The sequence below is a fragment of the Balaenoptera borealis genome (assembly GCF_965194805.1).
Source record: "Balaenoptera borealis genome assembly, chromosome: 4".
NCBI lineage: Eukaryota > Metazoa > Chordata > Mammalia > Artiodactyla > Balaenopteridae > Balaenoptera > Balaenoptera borealis.
In genome coordinates, this window is record NC_138861.1 from 58,851,500 (window position 1) to 58,872,830 (window position 21,331).

The window sequence follows — 21,331 nt, forward strand, 5'->3', positions numbered from 1 at the left end:
TGATGTTCCTTTAAAAAAGGGCCCCTACACCTCAATAAATGATATTTTTAAAGCCACTAGATGTCACTCTGAGCAAATGCTCTGTGTCATAGCGTGGCTGTTAGAAAATGCTGATCCCTCATCACCAACTAGCTAGAAGTAGGGACGTTATCTGGTCTCAGGGAAACGCTGACTTCCGGGGAAGAGTCCCCGCAGAGCTCCAGCAGGTGCCGCGCAGTGTGCCAAGGGGTGCAAGTGAGGAAAGGTGCGACGCAGACGCAGGACCCCTGAGGGAGGCAGGGCTGGACCTGGACCCTGAGCCGGGAAAGGGATCATCCCAGCAGAAGCGGGCCCACCACGGCCACAGTCAGGCAGGGTCGCCTTACTTCTGGGCCATGAATTTATGTGTATTAGCTGCCTAGCCTTGACAATTGATTTTGCTTCCAGAATTTCTACCTTCAGGCAAAACCTTTCCGGCACCTAGGAAGGAGTTGAGGGGATGAAAAGAAAATCCAGCCCAAATCTGATCAAACTTCTGGATCTACCTAGCAAATGACAGGCGCTACAGAGCCCAGAGGAATTTGTTAAATGACAACAGGAGCTTACAGTCAGCAAAACCCAGACTGGGGGCTGTACACGACCAATAACCTGGTTTCTTCAACAAATAAATTATAAGGAGACAAATAGAAAGAGATGAAAGGGAAAACCTTAAATTAAACGAGGCTTAAGAGCCATGTCAACCAATTGCAACGTATAGAACTTATTTGGATCCCTAATCAAAGAAACTGTTGGAAAAAAAAAAATCAGATGTGTGAGTACTGACTGGATATTTGATGATGTTTCGGAATTACTGTTAAGTTTTTAGGTATGATAATGATATTAAGGTTTTTTTGTCTTTAAGCCCTTAGAGAAACATACTGAAATATTTACTGGGATTTGTTTCAAAATAAGGGGCAGTGTGAGGGGCTATAGAGGAAATCACACTGGCCCTGAGTTGATCATTGTTGAAGCTGGGTGATTACATGAGTTAATTATACTGTTCTTTTTACTTTTTTGTATGAATTTTACTATAAGCATTGTTTAAAATTAGACATCAGCATTAAGATGGGAGGAATAAATGACATACTTGCCAAAGCAAACAATCAGAGAAACTTCCTCAGGGCACAACTAGAGCCAGATGAGAACCACAGCAGCCAGTGGATTTCCCAGTGGACAAGGGTTAAATAAACACAGTTCGTTTATCAGTTCTGTGGGATTTGGGAGGGGAAATTAAGCCTCAGTTTCCTTATCTGTAAATGGGCATCACATCAGTATTTTCCAGGGGAGTCACGAGACTTAAATGAAAGAAGCATATCAAAGAGTATTTTGAAACCCATGACAAACTACCCGAGTGCTAACAGTAGTTTATGTGGTAACACTAGTTCATTTATTCACACGTATGTTCCATAAACATTTATGAAGGGCCAGATGCTGTGTTACGCACTGTGAATACAAAGATGATGGGACCTTAGCCGGCTTTGTCTAATTCCGTGTTTCTCAACCCTGGGCACACATTAAAAATACCAATGCCTGGGCATTCGCCCAGACTAATTAAGTCAGAGTCTCTGGATGTGGGTCTTGGCATAGGGATTTTGTTTGTTTAGAGCTTCACAAGTGATTGATTCCACTGTGTGGCCACGGTTGAGAACCATTCGTCTAATCGATTTTGATCAATGAGTAGTTCTGAGCAATCTTTAAGAAGCCTGGGTCTTAAAAAAATGGTACAAATGAACTTATTTACAAAACAGAAATAGAGTCACAGATGTAGAAAAACTTACGGTTACCAGGGGGAAAAGGGGGTGGGGAGGGATGAATTGGGAGATTGGGATTGACATATACACACTACCATATATAAAATAGATAATAAGGACCTACTGTATAGCACAGGGAACTCTTTTCAATACTCTGTAATGGCCTATATAGGAAAAGAATCTTAAGAAGAGTGGATATATGTATCTGTATAACTGATTCACTTTGCTGTACAGCAGAAACTAACACATTGTAAATCAGTTATACTCTAATAAAAATTTTTTTTAAAAAAAAGCCTGGGTCTTGGCTTATGTAATTTTCAAGCAACTTTTAATGACTAGAGCACCCTCTACAGTGTTTGCTCTCTGAAAGGACAAGGACTTGTCCAGCTGTGCACTGATTGTGGCCATCTGGCCACACTTGACTTCCCAGTGGCTGACGAAAGAGACAGGCAATTTTAGGTATTTCCCATGGAATTTTCCATGGTGTTTTTCTTCCCTATAGGGGATTTATCTTTTCTGATTATAAAAGGTTTGGGGTTTTGTAAAAGTCCCAGTTTCAGATATGAACAAAGGAGACTGGTCAGGGTTCCTGACCCACATTCCAAGTCAGACCTCCCAGAGTTTGCATCCCTGAGTCACGCTGAGCCCTGAAACCACGGGGTGTGAGGAAGGAGAGCAGTGAGCCTGGCCACACCAATCTACTCAGCACAGAATTCCCCACAAACACTTCCTGTTTGACCTTTCGGTTTGTTCCAGAAGGTTCTGAAAAGAGAGATATAGGATCCGTTGAAATGCATAAGACCGGAAAGAAAATCAGGTTGAGAGTAAAGTTTCTGGAGAAACAAAGTAAAATAATGCTGTGAAAGCAGCATCCCAGATTCTCCAAGTCTCTTTACTAGATGCATGAGTTGTGTAAAACCATGGAAATAAAGATTTACTTGTGGTGGGATCTTATTTTACTTCTTCCCTCTACCTATCCAGGCATCTTTCTTCCTCAACACATATCCTCAAATGCAAGCACCTGGATGGGATCTTTACGGGTACCAAGGAAGTCCAGAAGAAGGAAAGTATATGCTCTGGAACCACAGACGCTAAGTGATACCCCAGCTCTAGCCCTTACACATGTGCAACCTTGAGTAAAACGCTGAAATGTTTCCCTATCTGTACAGTGAGGTTCATGATAATATTTCATAACGTTGCTGGGAGGATTAAATGAGATAAAGTGTAACTGAGATTAAGTGAGATAAAGAATGCTTAGCACAGCATCTACTGCATAGTAAACTATGGTTAAATTTAACACAGGATCTGCCAGAAATCCCCCAGACCAGTGCTTCTTAAATTTTGTGCATATGAATCACCTGGAGACCTTGCACATTCAGGGTACAAGTTTTAGTATGGGAAGATGAAAAAGTTCTGGAGATGGATGGTAAGGTTGCACAACAATGTAAATTACCTAATGCCACTGAACTGTACTTTTTTAAATGATTAAAATGGCAAATTTTGTTATGTACGTTTTATCACAATTTTTTTAAAAAAAACTTTTTGTTTTTTTTTAAAAGCACTTTCAGGGGGCTTCCCTGGTGGCACAGTGGTTGAGAATCTGCCTGCTAATGCAGGGGACACGGTTTCGAGCCCTGGTCTGGGAAGATCCCACATGCCGCAGAGCAACTAGGCCCGTGAGCCACAATTACTGAGCCTGCGCGTCTGGAGCCTGTGCTCCGCAACAAGAGAGGCCGCGATAGTGAGAGGCCCGCGCACCGCAATGAAGAATGGCCCCCGCTTGCCACAACTAGAGAAAGCCCTCGCACAGAAACGAAGACCCAACACAGCCAAAAATGAATGAATGAATGAATGAATTAATTAAGAAAAAAAAAGAAACAAAAGTTCAAGTACAATTGGTGTCTTTAAAAACAAACAAACAAAAAAAGCACTTTCAGAAGCATTTCTAGTAAGCTCCTAGGTGAGACTGATGATGTTGGTTTGCAGACCACACTTTGAGTAGCAAGGTCCTCTGGGTAATGAACCACTACCATCAAATCCATATTGCACTTTACAGTTTACATAAGGCATTTCTACATCCCTTGTCTCTGTGATCCCCACAACAACACATGATACTGTACTCAGAGCAAACACAATTCTTCCTCACCGGCACACAACCCCTCGATCTTGGGTCGTGGCCCTTTACATCACATCAGGACTGTATCTCTCTATAGGCAGGTAGGATGTTACTTGAGGGCCTCTTCATTTTTTTTCCTGTTTTTCACTGCTTTTTTTAGGCCAAGTCTCCCAAGCAAATGTTTCCCGTATCAACCTAGGCCTTCCTTCCCCATTTATGTTTATGGCTGGGGTAGAGATAGGTTCTCCAGCCTAAATAGGGAGCATTTGCTTCACCCATTGGATGCTTGCCTTCCTCCCAATCTGGTTGGGGGCATTTCAAATATTTCCTCTGTATTTACCATCTAACTGACAGAACACATGGAAAACGGCTTTGTCATGTCTGTCGCGTGCGGGACCTGACAGCATTTGTTGGAATTCTAGTTTTTGTTTAGTCATCACTGCTACATATCTGCAAGTGAAAACAGAGCCGGGCGCTCTCAGCTGTGTGCATCATGTAGCGCATGATGTAGTCATCATGTAGATCATCAGCCCAAAACAACAGTTTCCCAAGTGTGCCTGTGTAACCTAGTGAGAGTACCCTTCCTTGGAGAGCTACGAACATAGCCCTAATTAGTGCATTTGCTCACAGCTGTTTCTTGTACCAGACGTTCATGCAGGTTCAGACTTTGGGCTGTCACTTGGAGTCATCTGCAGGAATCCTGCAGTAATGTGTCCATTTCCCAAGCCATTGAGAACAAGAATAAGGTCACTGGGCATCCATAACTCCACTTGAAAGAGTAGGTTGTCCTGTCAGCTTTCTAATCCAAGAAGAAACCGTGTTGCCGAGGCCAAAGCGCCTGCCGCCGGCCCCTCCAACGGTGGGATTCCCTACAACCACCAGCAGGAATTCTTGGGCATCTCAAATCTCAAAAGGAAAGGAGGCAGGACAGGCACCCTAGAGTTCAAGTCCTTTAGAATAGGGTTTCCACATTAGAATCATCTGGGGAGGCAAGCGTTTTAAAAAATATTGACACCTGGGCCCCATTCGGGATCAACAGAATCAGAAAGTCTGGGGGTGGAAACTGGGCATCAACAATTATGTTAAAGTCTAATATGTGGCCATGTTGAAAACTTGTACCTTAGAGGGCTTCTGTTTTGTTTTGTTTAGACCTTAATCAGAACAAAAATTATAACTGACAAAGAGGCTGGAGCTTCTCATTACAAAACATAAGATTCAAATGTCTTTAATGACACAATGTGAATACTGAGTCTGAGCAAAGCAGCAGTTTTGGTGAAACTGTAATCATGTTGTGTGTTTACCCCAAGAGTGAGGATAATTCACTCTTCGGTGACAGCACAGAACCAAGGGCCAGCTGCCACCTTGAGAAGCCCTGGACTGCTGACCCAGACCCGAGGCGAGAACCGGGAAGAAGGAGGGTTTGATGTGCCTTGCTCACAGGAATGCCCACCAAATACTGGCTGGACGCGTTGAATTTTGAAACAAAAAGTGTAACTATAAAAGAATTACAAAAATTAATCTCTTTATCTGAGAGATAAATTTGGAATTAACTGTTCCAGGAAGTAGATAGCAAACATAGCAGAACTCGGCAAAGTAATAACACACCAAATTCACTAAAAATCAGTACGTATTAAAACTTGATTTCTGGATTTCTTGGTCACTCTGTCACACACTCTCCTTCATCAGGAGGAGTATTTGGTTGGACATGCTTTAGAAAAATGAGATCTCCAAAAAGTTTTATCTACAAAAAGTTTTAAAGACTTACATTCTTTAAATCCATTCTTCTAAACGGATTTAAAGCATATTCTAAGCAGGGTTCTCCAAACCTGGACAGATATCAGCTTTGTAAAAAATGCTGGATCAGAATCACCTAGGATGGGGTCCCAGAGCTTGTAGACGGCATATTTACTTCCCATTGCTGCTATAACAAATTACCAATTTAGTGGCTTAAAACAACATAAATTTATTCTCTTACAGTTCAGTAGGTCAGAAATCCAACACAGGTCTCGGCAAGGCTGCCTTCCTTTCTGGAGGCTCTAGGAGAGCATCTGTTTCCTGCCTTGTCCAGCTTCTAGGGGCTGCCTACCTTCCTCGGCTTATGGCCCCTTTCTCTATCTTCAAAGCCAGCAACAGCACAGTGAGTTCTTCTCACATCACCTCACTCTGACCTCCTCTTCTGCCTCCCTCCTCCTTCTTTAAGGGCCTGTGTAATTACATTGGGCCCATCTGGATAATGCAGGATGCTATCAACATCTCAAGGACCTTAAAAGGTCCTTCAATAAACTTGTTATTAATACATGCATATGAACAAAAAAGAACATAAGAACAACTCATAATCCTAATACTTAGAGCTGACCACTAGTAACTTTTTAATGCATTTCCTTCTAGTCCTTTCTTTAACACATTATTTATGTAACTGAAATCTTAGTGAAGTCTTGCCTTTTTTTTTTTTTTAACATAATATGGCACACCTGCAAAGTCCTTTTTGCCATGTAAGGTAATCCATTCACAGGTTCTGGGGATTAGGGTCTGGACCTCTTTGGGGAGGGCCATTAGTCAGCCCCGTACAAATGGTTAAATCTCCCCCAGATAAATCTGAGGCAGCTTGTCCATGCACCGTCACTTAGGAACCACTGCTGAATGTCAAAGCCTCTCTCCATCCCATATCTATCTCCCAGCCCCAGCCTTGATTTCCTTTTAATGAAATTCTCATGGTTCTTTCCCCCTCTGTGTTGTCATTCCTACCCACAACCTCCATCACAGTGGAGAGTGAGACCTCCAGATGATTTTCATTTATTCTCTCAGAAATGTTACTGAGTGTCTCTATTTTTCACTTTCCTCATTTTATTTTGAGAACAATTGGTTATAAGCCCTTACTAATCATAAATGTCTCCTTCGATATAATTCAGTTGGTTAGGAACGAGTTAATACACTAGTATATTCCCTAGAGTCTTGGTCAGAAAACATATCAGTGTCCATAGGCTTAAGAACCTAAATTAGTTAAACTATCATTTTTTTTAAATATCTTTTTTACCTGGGGTGTTCTGGTTAAAAAGAACTAGCTCTTGTTAACTCAAGTAAGTGGAGGAAGGGTGGGATTTCTTATAAAGATACAGACAGAGCAATGAGAGCTGGAATCGATGAGCAGAAAATGTAGTAATTGGGCATCATTCACCATGAAATTGAGAAGAGGAGGGATATTTCGAGATCCAAAGTCATCCTTAGAATATCAGCAGCAGAATGTTCTAAATCTTTCCTCTGAAGTGGTTTCCTGAATATAACTCAGCAAATTATCCTCACTTTGGGGATTAAACATAGTCTTTTAAAACCCATTAAACTCAATGGCAACTACTGACATATATTTTAATATTTTTTATGAAAATATATACAGTAAAAAATTCTAACAATATAAATAGGTATAAAATGAAAAAATTCTTCTAGAAAGAGACCTTTGTTAATAGTTTGTATATATCCTTCCAGAATTGTTTAAAGGTACGCATAAGCATATTGGAATATATCTTTTTAAAAGCACATGTGAAGTTACATGATTTGTTCCTTGATTTTTTTCACCAAACAATATATTTTGGTGATTTTTTCATATCCTTACACATAAGTCTACTTCATTCTTTCCAGTGGTTTGTTTAATATATTCCATTATATGGCTTACCATAATTTATTTAACTAGTCCCCAACTGAGGAGCAGTTAGATGACCAGATTTTTGCAAATATAAACAATAATGCAATAAATAAATCCTCTTGTCCATTTTTCATTGCCCCCTTGTCTGATTATAGAGGCAAGGCAAATTCCTAGAAGTGGAATTGCTGAGTCAAAGGGTATGTGCATTTTAAATCTTATCAATTTGCTATCCATTGTATTTCTTCTGTGAACCACTTACTCATGTTCTTATTCTACTTCCTACTTACTCATTTTTTTCTTATTTATTTTAAAGTGATTTTTATATATGAAGGAACTTAGTCCTCTGACATATGACATTTTGACATTTTTCTTTTGATTTCATTAACTATTGAAGTTATCTCTTTCCTAAGGAAGAGTGAGAACCTAGAGGTTTTTGCTTATCTGTTTTGACTTTTGAATCACCCAGCTAGTTAGGATTCCTAGAACACCACTCTATGTGCAGACTTTCCTGCCAGTTCAGGCCCTCTCATCTTTCAGCCAGTAAACTATTAAGCATCTATTAAAATTAGTGTTTACAAGGAGTCTGTAGTTGCCATATTATGTAAAAAAAAAAAAAAAAGGCAAGAATTCACTAAGATTTCAGCTACATAAATAGTATGTTAAAGAAAGGACTAGAAGGAAATGCATTAAAAAGTTGCTAGTGGTCAGCTCTAAGTATTAGGATCATGAGTTGTTCTTATGTTCTTTTTTGTTCATATGCATATATTAATAACAAGTTTATTGAAATATAATTCACAATCCATAAAGTTCAATCTTTTAGAGTGTACAGTTCAATGGCTTTAGTATATCGCTGGAGTTGTACATCATTACCATTCTCTAATTCCAGAACATTTTCATCACCCTAAAAGAAACAACATACTCATTAGCGTCACTCCCATTCTCCCTCTCCCCAGCTCTTGCAACTATTAATCTGTTTTCTGTCTCTATGTATTTGCCTATTCTGAACATTTCATATAAATGGAATCATACAATATGTGGACATTTGTGTCTGGTGCCTTTCTCAGTTTGCATAATGTTTTCAAAGTGCATACATGTTGCAGCAGTTATCAGTACCACATTTCTTTTCTTTTTTTTTTAACCTAACAAAAATATTTTTGCAGGTTTCCTTGAAAATGCTAATTCCCTCACTAAATTAAAAATACTATTAGACTTTATTATGACCACTTAGGGATAACTTGAAGTTTCACCCTAAAAGAAAATTTTTTTCATTAATGTCATGCTTATTTCTAAGAACAGAGTAAAGTGTTCTGGTGTTATACTTTTTCCCCCCTCTGTAGCTATCATACATCCTGACTTACTACACTTTTTTAACCCTTTGACCCGCCCTCATCCATTTCTCTCATCCCCCCCACCCCACTTCTGGCAACCACCAATCTGTTTTTTGTTTGATTTGTTTTGTTTTGTTTTAGATTCCACATATAAGAGAGATCATATGGTATTTGTCTTTGTCTGACTTATTTCACTTAGCATAATGCCCTCCAGGCCCATCCATGTTGTCACAAATGGCAAGATTTCCTTCTTTTTTATGGCTGAATAATATTCCATTGTTCCATTTTCTATCTATCATCTCTCTATTTATCTATCTATCTGTCTGTCTATCTACCTACCAAGAAAACCTGAATAGACATTTTTCCAAAGAAGACATACAGATGGCCAACAGGCACATGAAAAGATACTCAACACTTTGATTTGATGCAAATCAAAACCACAGTGAGATATCACCTCACACCTGTCCAAATGGCTACCAACAAAAAGACCACAAGTAACAAATGTTTGCGAGGATGTGGAGAAAAGGAAACCCTCCTACACTGTTGGTGGGAATGTAAACTGGTGTAGTCATTATGGAAAACAGTACGGAGGTTCCTCAAAAAACTAAAAATAGAACTACCATATGATCCAGCAATTCTACTCCAAGGTATATATGCAAAGAAAACGAAAACACTAATTTGAAAAGATACATGCACCCCAATGTTCACAGCAACTTTATTTACAATATTCAAGATATAGAAACAACCTAAGTGCCCATCAACAGATGAATGGATAAAGAAGCTGTGTGTGTGTGTGTGTGTGTGTGTGTGTGTGTATACATATACACACACACATACATACACACATATATACATATACAGACACACACAATGGAATATTAGCCATAAAAAAGAACAAAATTTTGCCATGTGCAACAACATGGATGGACCTGGAGGGTTTCATACTTAGTGAAATAAGATGGAGAAAGACATACTGTATGTTATCACTCATAGGTGGAATCTAAAAAATAGAACAAATGAATGACTATAACAAAACAAACAGACACAGATATAGAGAACAAACTAATGGTTACCAGTGGGGAGAGGGAAGGGGCAAGATAGGGGTAGGGGATTAAGTGGTACAAACTACTTTGTATAAAATAAGATACAAGGATTTACTGTACAGCACAGGGAATATAGCCAATATTTTATAATAACTTTAAATGGAGTATAATCTATAAAATATTGAATCACTATGTTGTACACCTGAAACGAATATAATATTGTAAATCAACTATACTTAAAAAAAAAAAAAAAGCAAAAGCCACACTGAGAAAGTGTGTTACATTCTGCTCTGGATGGTGGTCTGTGTTTCTTAGTGCTGAGGGCTTGTGAATCTTCAAAGGGAAAGCACATACTCCTGTGGGATGCCAAATCCGAGAAAGCTGAGAGGTCCACCCACTCAAATTTGTTCCTGAAGAAACAAACTTCTGATCACCACTGTTGAGAAGCCAAGAGTTAGACAGTGCTTCAATTTAGGAGACACAGATAAGTTAACAAACAAGGTTCTGATATGGCCCCCAGACCATCCCGTTTGCTGCTGCTTAGTGTGGTGGTTGGACTCCCATTGTGATGGATCCAGAAGTTTCTTTGATTTTTCCCACTTATCCATTATCTCTGTTCCAGACAAGATGAAAGAGGAGAATGGGTACTGCTTTAAAAGGAATCAATCTGTTTTATCATACTAGAGAAAAAGAGTGTATTCCGGGCTGCGGGCAATTACACTATTCACATACTTATGTAGCTAGAACATGGTGGGAGGCCTGTGAGGTGAAGTTGTGAAGTTTGCATTTTATTTCATTTTGCACTGGAGTTTCAAAGCACTGGAACTTTTCCCCAGAACTAGGTGACACTATTTTTATTAGCCCAATAGAATGCTCATTAATATATATATATATATATATATATTGTGAAAGGAATTGGGTTTGGCAAAGTGATGTTGCCTTGGCTAAGCTGTTGGTGTCCCACAGGTGATGTTATTTAAGACTGGATAACCTAGATTTTGGTAAAACTGCTGCAGACTGATCTGCCTGGACCATAAAAGTGAAACCTATAGATGTGGAGAGTATAGCACTTCTCTGAAAGGAGCTAAATATTTATCCTGTCAAACATACAGGAGCAAGAGATGAATGGGCTTTTGTCGGAGGAGGGAAGAATTTCCTTTCTCTGGTATTGAGTTAGCTGGGACCTGGACTCTGAGATAAGGAGAGTCCTGGGGATTTTTTCTGTGGAAAACCAAACTGACCTTCACCAGGTGTAGCCAACACAGGCAGTGGCTGAGCTCGGACGCGGAGGGCTGACACTTAGGCTAGTGCTTCCCCCACTTATCCAGCTCATAGCCTCTGTCTCCCCACTGAATGAGATGGCAGAAAAAGACATCCTCTGTCAATGCGTGATTCACACAGATTTCAATGGATTTATGTTAAGTCTTTTAAGTCGAAATTCTCAGGGTGTATCTCCTAGCCAAACCACTAATACAAGTATGGTACTTTTCTAGTTGTTGCAATTATTTGTCCTGATTGTTCATTAGCAAAACCCTAGGCCTCCTGAATTATTCATGTGTCAAGAATAACCACAAAAATGTATTATGATCAGAGACAAGGGTCTTGGTCCTGCAAAGAATGAGGTATTGTCCTTGCACGGGAAGCCCCTGTCCCATTCCTATGTAAATGAGGGTCATGAGGAATCTTTTTTTTTTTTAAAGTGCTGACACAGCACGTCATTAATATCCACATATATAAATATCTTCCGATTATCCAGATCATCTGCAAACGAGGCGTCAAGGAAATCTTAACGATATTGGACATTTCATTTTTCCTGGTGTACAAGGTAACAAATATCCTTTCAATTATAAATTACATTATCTTGTAAAAGATATGGATAACTGGAAAGGTTGAGAATTAAAGAATTTAATTTATTGACAATAACATTTTAATTCTCTTTTATAGTCATGGCCTATGTTTTTAATTCTTTAAATATTGTCTCAGGTACTCACATGTTTATTTATTTTAAATATGTTACTCTGATGTTTGCTCTGGGTTATGTTAGGGCTTTAAAATAGTGACTGAAAACAAATTATAGGAAAACAGCAGTGACAAAAAACCTACATAAGTGGAATATTAAAAGTTATCCTGCAAATGTGCATTCCTGTTTCCCTCCTCCATATTTACAGCAATGTAAATAAGGAAAAATAAGGGGAACATCAACAGTTATAACAGGGGAACATGAAGGATGCAAGCCTTCCAGCAGGCAATAATATTTACATAAATTTGGTCTTCATATCATCCTCTTGAAGGCTTTCTTCCTATTTCAAATATTGTTTAATCTTGATGATGGATCTTTAAAATCAGTCATTGGCAGTTTGGTTCAGGACATATTTTCTTATGGCATTTCACAGATCTAAGATTATTGGATATGTGTTGTCATTTTGTCTTGATTTGTTTTAAAATTACATTTAGAGCTCTCTTTGTAAAAAGTATTTCAAATGGCAGAATTAAGTTTTATTAAAAACATTTACCAAGAGCAACACCACTTACAAAAATCAATCAATATACTCTTGATAAAAATTACAGTATTCTTATGGAGAAATAAAACAATTATATTTATCTTCAGAATGCCTGATCTCTCTTCTCTTCCCTCAAAACAACAAAAAAGGCATTTTGTATATCATTTAAAAGATGATGGAATTTTTCCTGTTTGCATGAAAAATGAAAATGATTGAAATAAAAGTTGCCATGATACAGTAGAAAACAGAAAAACCGTGAACCTATTAGAATTTACTAACACATCAAATAAACAATCTACATCATAATCTAGGAGTATAGACAAGACAAATACCCACTTCTAAGTGGATATTATACTAATGATACCTACCTATCAAAGTCACTGTAAGAATCAAATGAAATAATAACTATTTAAAAAGCTGTGTTTTTACAAGCAGTTAATAGAATAGACCAATATTCTTTTAAACTCACTGGGGGAATATTCCTAATAAGCATGAAATGTTTTATACTGTACTGTACTTGAATGCAAGCATGTGTGTGTGTGTATGTTGTAGATCTTGAATTAGAGCCACACACAATTCTTAAGGCATGTGAATCATAATCTATATTCCAATTGTTTAATATCTTCCAGAATCTCTAATCTATACATCCTTTGGTTCCCAATAGCATAATCTTCGCCAAGCTCCTTAATAATGTGCCTGATCCAGTGTCACGCTACATAAGCAGGAAAGGGGTACATAATTTCTAAGTTAAGAATTAATACTCTTGTTTTACTTGTAGATAGAGTCGAAAGATGAAAGTGGTGTTTCTGATCACTTTCCTTTTGGTCACAGCTCACTGCACACCAGTAAGTAAACTCTTAATGTCTATTTCTGCAAATCAGCCTTGGTTCATGCATTCCAAACTTTTATATTCAACCCTCAAAAAAAAAAAAAAAATTCTATCATTGGAGTCAAAGCCACAGTATCCATTTTAAGTTTCTTTGGAGCTAAAAGTAGCTCTTTCAACCTATTTTAAAAGACCCTGTTAGAAAAACAATAGATTTGAGTTAAGCGCGGCTGAGAAACTCTCCTGGCCTCAGAACAGAGCAGTCATTCTCAATCTTGGCCGCATTTTGGAATTGCTTGGGAAACTTTAAGAAGTCCTGATGTCTGGGTCCCACCCCCAAAACCTGACGTAATTGGCCTGGGGTGTGATCCAGGCATCAGGATTTTTATATGCTCACCAGGTGATTATTCCACTGGGCAACGGAGGTTGAGACCCACTGGGTGAGGGAGGGGCCGTCAGAGGGAACTGTGATTGCTCTGGAGAAGCCCTTGATAAACCTTGAGACAAACGGACGCCGCGTGGTAGCAGGTTAAGGAAAACTACAGCTCAGGTTGTTATTATGAACAAAGCAGAGAGTGAGTAGGCTGAGAGGATTACAGGTTTACCTCGGAGATATCGCGAGTTCGGTTCCAGACCACAACAATAAAGCAAATATTGCAAGAAAGCGGGTCACACGAATTTCTTGGCTTCCCAGTGCATATAAAAGTTAGGTTTACACTATACTGTAATCTATTTTGTGTGCAGTAGCAGTATGTCTACAAAACAATGTGCACCTTTATTGAAGAATACTTCATTGCTAAAAAATGCTGACCATCATCTGAGCCTTCAGCAGGTCCTAGTAGTAATACTAAAGATCACTGAGCACAGATCACCATGATAAATATGATAATAATCAAAAGTTTGAAATATTGTGAGAATTACCAAAATGTGACACAGACATGAAGTGAGCAAGCACTGGTGGAATAATGAATGATAGACTTGTCACAGGGTTGCCACAAACCTTCAATTTGTAAAAAAAAAAAAATGCAGTATCTGTGAAGTGCAATAAAACTAGGTATGCCTGTAACTGAGATAATATTTTTGGTATTCAAAAGGATTAGTGACCGATGTTAACAGATGCAACATTCATTTGCTTATTCTGTAAACAAATTTTTCTTGAAATGGGCGGATCATGCTAGGTGCCAGGATTACACAGATGACAAAATATAGTCCCTGCCTTCTGGGAACTCAAAGTCTAAATCTCCTAGTTAGTTACTATTATTATTATTACATCTATTTCCTCAGTCTCCATACTCTGCCTCTCAATTTTCACAGGTACGAGAATTTCATTCTGGAATTCGCCATGATCACTTCTTAAACTGGAAGGTAACTGTTCTTTTTTTAAAAAAAATGAAAATTAAGAATATTTGTTGTCTCCTAGGAAGATATGATTTAGGGAGAAAATATGTGACATTTTCAAGAAGTAATATTTTCAGGAACATAAAGTATGATTACAAGAGTTTCTCCAAGAAAAGGGAACCCTCTTACTCTTTTGGTGGGAATGTAAATTAGTGCAGCCACTATGGAGAACAGTATGGAGGTTCCTTGAAAAACTAAAAATAGAGTTGCCATATGATCCAGCAATTCCACTTCTGGGCATATACCCAGATAAAACTATAATTTGAAAAGATACATGCACCCCTATGTTCATAGCAGCACTATTTATAATAGCCAGGACATGGAAGCAACCTAAATGTCCATCGACAGATGAATGGATAAAGAAGATGTGGTATATGTATACAATGGAATATTACTCAGCCATAAAAAAGAATGAACTAATGCCATTTGCATCAACATGGATGCAACTAGAGACTATCATACTAAGTGAAGTAAGTCAGAAAGAGAAAGACAAATACCATATGATATCACTTATATGTGGAATCTAAAATATGACACAAATGAACATATCTACAAAACAGAAATAGACCCACAGAGATAGAGAACAGATTTGTGGTTGCCAAGGGGGGAGGGGGCTGGAGGAGGGATGGTGTGGGAATTTGGGGATAGCACATGCAAACTATTACATATAGAATGAATATCAACAAGGTCCTACTGTAAAGCACAGGGAACTATATTCAATATCCTGTCATAAACAGTAATGGAAAAGAATATACATATGTATAACTGAGTCACTTTGCTGTACAGCAGAAATTAACACAGCATTGCAAGTCAACTATACTTCAACAAAATTAAAAAAAAAAAAAAAAAAAGATTTTCTCCAAGGTGAAAATGAAAAATCTAAGGTGGGAAGCATACGAACCAGCCTCACTGGCATACCTAGGAATTCTGTGGACAGTTCCTGCCAGTTGGGAGAATCATCTCCAGAGAAATGGACCGTCTCCAGGCCCGTGAAAGTTAGAACACCAGCCTTGTGTCACTTCTTGTCTGGGTGAACACCACCCTTCTCAACATACAACTGGTTTAGATCCTTCTCTTTCACAATAAGGGGATAACATAAGTCATTAAACGTCTTTTACAAGTTTAGCATGATCTGACTTAAATAATCTAGAACCCAGAAATCACTAGAATATTTTGTTTTTGCAACTTAATATTATGTCCTTACTTTTCAGAGGATCCGTCAAATAATGAGCCCATGTAGACTATTACTGCATCACCTGGTAAACTAATTAAATACATCCATTATAATATCTAAAATTCCTCATTAAGAAGTTACATGTATTATTAATTCCTTTTAGAAGACTTCATCTCAACAGACAAATGTCTGCTTTTTTTGCCAAGCAAGCTCAGAGATAAATGTATACTTATTTTCAGTAATTATCTTTAGCATAGATTTTGATCTGTAGATTGTGGCCTCTTGGTATATTGCTTGCTGCTTTGCATCTTCCTGAAGATGTTTGGAGCATCTTTGAAAGCTCAGGTTTCTGCTCAGAGAGAATTGCCAAAGCACACAGCTCTCTGTTCCTCATCTTGGCTCTCAACTTCCCTTTCCTTTTATAGTCTGACTAAAAAGGCAGAGATAAATCTTTATGTTTCTATGGGCTCTGGTTGTTTTTTAGTGGAGTTAATCTCTGGAAAATTTTTGTACTGATCCTCATCTCAGCTAACTCCTAACTCCCCTTTCTTCTATATGATTGTCCAATTTACATTACAACAAGCTTCTTTACTACTCACAGACCTTAAAGTAATTTTTGCAATTTCTTCTTGGAAGTATTTCTTTTTCTAAGAACTTAAAAAATTATATGTGAACTGAAACAAAATTTCCTAACAATTAAATGTCAGGTAACTGGGTTTTTTTTTCCCCCCCTTGCAGTACCTTCAGAGGTTTTATGAATTCTTCATTACCTGTGTAAGTTTTCATTTTTGATTTTTCTATCATTATCAACACTTGAAAGAAGAATGAAGGTTCAGGAAAATAAAGGGAAAGACAGGAAATGTGAAATCATGTTTGAGGGTTTTGTCATCATAATACTGGCTAATTTCCCATTTATATCTTATTTTTAATAAAACTTTAAGTCACTGCTTATGAATTAAGAATGTTCCACATACTAACAAAATTGCTAATTAATGGAAGAACTAAAACTTGTGAATCTGTCTGAAAAGCATTACAGTTTCTTGAAAATGTTGAAGATAGTTATTAAGCAAAAGTCCTCTCAAATTTTCATTACATGTATCCTACTAAAAATATCTGAGAGGGAACTTCCATTTTAAAAAAACCAACTTTTCTAGTTGTTCTTCCCAAAAAGATTGGCTGGAACAACAAGGTTGGAAAGAAAGTACTTGCTTTTCTTTTCAAAGATGAAATGCAAACAAGTTGAAATTTCAGTAATTAACTGTCATACACACAGAGAGAAATAGAGGAAGTTGGTAATGTTAATAAAACTAAAAAAAAAAATGGTATTGGTTGAAAATTCTCCCCTCTTAACTATAAAAACTTTAAAATATTTTATTACTCAAGTAGTAGCTATGTAATATTTATATGTTGAAGATTTATAAATGCCTTTTTTGTCTTGATTTTTGTTTTATCAGCGGAAACCACCAATGAACAGACGGACTACCATAGCCCCCGTGCCACCATTCCCACCAATAACAGAAACTGCTCCTCCTTCGACTCCTAACACAACAGGCTCCTTTGCCCCCGAAAGACGGGGAGATTCATGATTCATGAAGTTCTTCAGGAACTTCATAGCCAAATGCAGCTTCTTCCTCCAGCATTGTTTAACACCGCAACTGACGATCTAAGACTTTACCTCTCTGCTCCTTGTACCACAGCGAACCCTTTTCAGTATCCTGGATAAAATGGCAAAGCTTCATTAAAAATGTTTATATCACTATATTATTCCCACGTGGAATGTCATTTTCCATCATTAACGACATTTAAAGAGAGATCAGGAAAACAAGCAAAGGAATCTAGGAAACAGGATCTCTTTTTCTCTGGGAAGTCATATGCCTAGCTAAGAACCAGAGATTCTATGACAAAGGCAGGAAGGAAAAAGAATGTCGGGGAGGGGTATGCAGCCTGCAGTCTCTGCCAGTCTTGGGGAGGGGTGGGTGACAAGACTGTCCTCAGCCTACATCCAAGCCCTTGAGAGACCACTGGGATGTTTCCGGCAAGAGGAGATGGTGTTTTGACCCTTTTAACTGGGATGGAAATTGATGAAGCCATGCGGAAATGCACTTAAAATTTCCTTTTGTCTTATTTGAGAGGCAAAAAGTTACAAGTTTCTCCCTAATCTGTCTCTACAGATGTACAAGGCAAAAAGGAACAAAAAAGATTTTACAGATATTACTCATTCTCCACCTCTACAAATCCGCAGTCCACTTTTCAGGAAAGAGAATGGTAACCATTTTACCTCTTAATTAAGAAGAGTGATCACAGTCTATTAGTCCCTTCCGTTCCTTCGTGGTGGAAAAATCACTACCTGGCATTCACAGGGGACTTTGGCTTCATTTGGGAAGTTTCCCAAAGGTCTCTCCTTACAACTGGTTGCAACAGGGCTACACCTAAAGTCAAAGGGAGTGGAGTCTGCATAGGAGGGGACATGGACCTATTTTATAGAAACCGAAGTCTCAGACTTGGAGAGGACCTTAGAGGCCATTGAGTGGACATCACCTGGGAGCTTGTTAGAAATGCAAGACAGATCAGGCTCCACTGGGGACCTACTGAAGCAGTATTTGTGTTTAAGCAGGACCCCCCAGTGCTCCTGCAGAACATCACTGACATACAGACATCTGCCAGAATACCTCAGTCTATGTAAGAGAGACATTCCACAGTCCTTTCTTGGCTAGCTTTGATCTTGGAAAAGTCATTTTTTGGTATGGAGTTAAAATTTGGTTCTAATCCAGCTCTTTGGGGTCACATCAGATAAATCCAGCCTGGTTTCTCAATGTTAATCCCTCAAATAAATAAAGATAACTTTCACAGTCCCGAGTTCCTCCAAGAAAACTTCCCCTGTCCTCCAACCATCCTCTGTATGACATGGTATGATTTTTCAATATCCTGGGAGTCTTTGCCAAATATTCTTTAGTTTTTATATTGTCCCCATCCTCGATGATGGTTTTCAGAACTGCACATAGTACCACAGATGTGATCTGGAATAAAAATGGGGTGATTGTCTCCGACATTCCAGATCCTACAACTATTAATATGATTTAGGGCTGTAACTGTCTTTTTCTTTCTTAATATTTATTTATGTATATGGCTGTGCCAGGTCTTAGTTGTGGCACGTGGGATCTTCTTAGTTGCGGCATGCATGCAGGATCTAGCTCCCTGACCAGGGATCAAACCTGGGCCCCCTGCATTGTGAGCGCGGAGTCTTAACCGTTGGACCCCGGGGAAGTCCCTGTAACTGTCTTTTTGGCTAACCACTAAGTCCTTTTCATGCATTGCTAAAACCATGTTAGATGTTTTCTGTGCCTGTACCCTTGGACTGAAGGACAGGACCTTATATTTACCTCTGTTACCACTTATGTGATTAGACCTAGCTCAGCATTCTCAGACACAGATATTTCTAATCTAGACTCTATCATTAAATATATTTGAGTTCAGTAGTCCAATATATGGTCTTAACTCTCTCTGTTCGTTTACCTATCCATCCAACAAACAATTTTAAGTATTTCCTCGGCTCCAGGCACTGGAGAAACAGATGACAACAGGACAGTCTGGACTTCTGTCCTCATGGGATTCTCACTGCTTTGAAACAGTATTTGCTATCCCAGGCAGGGTGCTGTTAAACATAAAATATATTCAACGGTATAGCAGATACCGTAAGGGCTGTAAATTACAGTTTCATGACCAAAGCACTGAGAACAAATAGAAGACTTAGTAAAGCAAATATTTACATGGCTAATAAAGGGTATGTTACATGCATCTTGATAGCTGAAGCCTGGACGGAAATGCTTATCCAGAACTTCCCAGCCCGGTCTCCATGTTAGTATCATCTGGGGACCTTAAATACACCTAGGTCCCATCCCAGACCTACTGAATTGACATTCCTGGTTGTGGAAGGAACCAAAGCATCAGCATGTTAAAAACGCCTGGAGTGATCCTAATGTGTAGCTGGGTTTGAGAACCATGGCTCCACACGGATTCTCGGAAGCACAGTGGTCCCTCTACATTGTGTGGATTGGTTTCGGGACCCCCGACGGATACCAAAACCTGTGGATGCTCAAATCCCTTATATATAGTAAAATGGCCTGGTATTTGCAAACAACCTCCCTGTATACTTTAAATCATATCTAGCTTACTTATAATACCTAATACAATGTAAATGCTGTGTAGTTTTTACACTGTATTGTTCAGGAAATAATGACAAGAAAAAAAAGTCTGCCTATGTTCAGTACAGACACAACCATCATTGGCCTAACTACCTACTACAGGTCAGCAACAACTTAACATTTTCTTTCTTTCAACCCTTGGATTGCTTTTGTTAATGACCTGAAAGAGAACTACATAGAATAAAACACAGAATATTTAAAACACAGGTACAAATAGAAAATAGAAATAGAGAAAATATAAATTCATTCCCTCTTTCTTTCACACACACAGTGTTAACACTTACCAGAACCCTGGTTCTTCCTTCTTGATAACCCTAGTATGATGACGATGTCGACAACGACAAGTGCTATATGGTGCCTGCAGTGCCCACGTGGTCGGGCGACGAGATGTGTGGCACGGAGACCTCAGGCTGAATTGAATCTTTGACGGAACATCAGAAGGATCATCGCAGTGGGAGGAACCGGGTTCTGACTGCAAATTGTTGACGCTTTGGAGGAGGCTTAATAACAGTCAGGACCTGTTGTAAAAAAGTGTTTCTTTTTCTTTGCAACATCAAACAAGTCTTGCAGTGGCTCTGGGAAGGTGGTGTTAGACCTCGGGCTCATTTCAGGGCTGTATTTGAGAATCAGATCCTTCAACACGTGGAGCTGTTGAAAAATCTGCCACAGGTTTTTCAAACATCCAAACCAACGAACCCCGCTCTTGAAAAAGCTGCTGCATCGTCGCTCTGGCCCTGAGCGATAAATCCTGCACGCTGCCAAGGCCCCGCCCCAAAGGCCCCGCCCCCCACCCCCTGGAGCAGGAGGTGGATCCTGGCACCGCTTACCTTAACTTTCCGAACACTCCACGCAGACGCTCACTCTATTCCTGCAAGCGCTAGACCATCACTTACAAAAGAAAGACGTCTCCAAATTGTAAACGCCAGGCAGTAACATCTTGGATCCCAGCATATTTGCAAAAACATGTACAACGTGAACAAGGCCAAAGGACACTGCGCACATTTACACACTTCCAACCCCTTTTAGTGGTGTCATTCTCTTGCTCCTGACAAATCTGCAGGCTTCATTGATGTGGTAGGCTGAATAACAGCCCACCAAACCTCCCACGTCCCGATCTCTGGAACCTGTGAAAATGTTACTGCGTGGAAAACAGCTCTAGCACGTGTCATTAACGATTTGAAGTGGAAAGTATCACGCATTACCCAAGTGGCCTTAGAGGGAAAAAAAGAACGGCCTATACAAAAGGTGTCAGGAGCAGCAAGACGCTAAACCGTTGACTTCAAAACAAAAGGGTCTACAGCAAATAATTCATAAAAGCGATATAAAAAACACAAAAA

At 39.0% G+C, this 21,331-nt stretch overlaps 1 protein-coding gene and 1 long non-coding RNA gene across 5 annotated transcripts in view; one reads left to right on the plus strand and one right to left on the minus strand.

Moving 5' to 3' along the window:
* Positions 1–20,751, minus strand: part of LOC309627963 — a 59,055-nt gene extending 38,304 nt beyond the window's left edge. For both annotated transcript variants that reach the window (XR_014244066.1, XR_014244067.1), the window contains exon 1: positions 20,279–20,751. This is a non-coding gene — a long non-coding RNA (uncharacterized lncRNA). The remainder of the gene's footprint in view (positions 1–20,278) is intronic.
* Positions 3,622–20,286, plus strand: LOC309627940 (endotoxic shock protective protein U9-ORF-like). 3 transcript variants are annotated; one of them, XM_082390346.1, is made up of 6 exons: positions 3,623–11,718; positions 13,173–13,239; positions 14,535–14,585; positions 15,830–15,877; positions 16,531–16,566; positions 17,247–20,286. In XM_082390346.1, the coding sequence occupies exons 2-6, from the start codon at positions 13,186–13,188 to the stop codon at positions 17,376–17,378; spliced, it is 321 nt and encodes a 106-aa protein (XP_082246472.1). In that variant the 5' UTR covers positions 3,623–11,718; positions 13,173–13,185; the 3' UTR covers positions 17,379–20,286. The 3 variants fall into 3 exon arrangements, with proteins under 3 accessions (XP_082246471.1, XP_082246472.1, XP_082246473.1); XM_082390345.1 differs by having other exon boundaries at positions 3,622–13,239; XM_082390347.1 differs by lacking the exon at positions 15,830–15,877 and having other exon boundaries at positions 3,632–13,239.
* Positions 20,752–21,331: the final 580 nt, after the last annotated feature.

Bases quoted from the DNA above. Each gene is read 5' to 3' on its own strand.
- LOC309627940 (XM_082390345.1), top strand. From the start codon at position 13,186: ATGAAAGTGGTGTTTCTGATCACTTTCCTTTTGGTCACAGCTCACTGC. The intron at 13,240-14,534 runs GTAAGTAAACTC...CAATTTTCACAG, and splicing joins TCACAGCTCACTGCACACCA to GTACGAGAATTTCATTCTGG. The intron at 14,586-15,829 runs GTAACTGTTCTT...CTTACTTTTCAG, and splicing joins ATCACTTCTTAAACTGGAAG to AGGATCCGTCAAATAATGAG.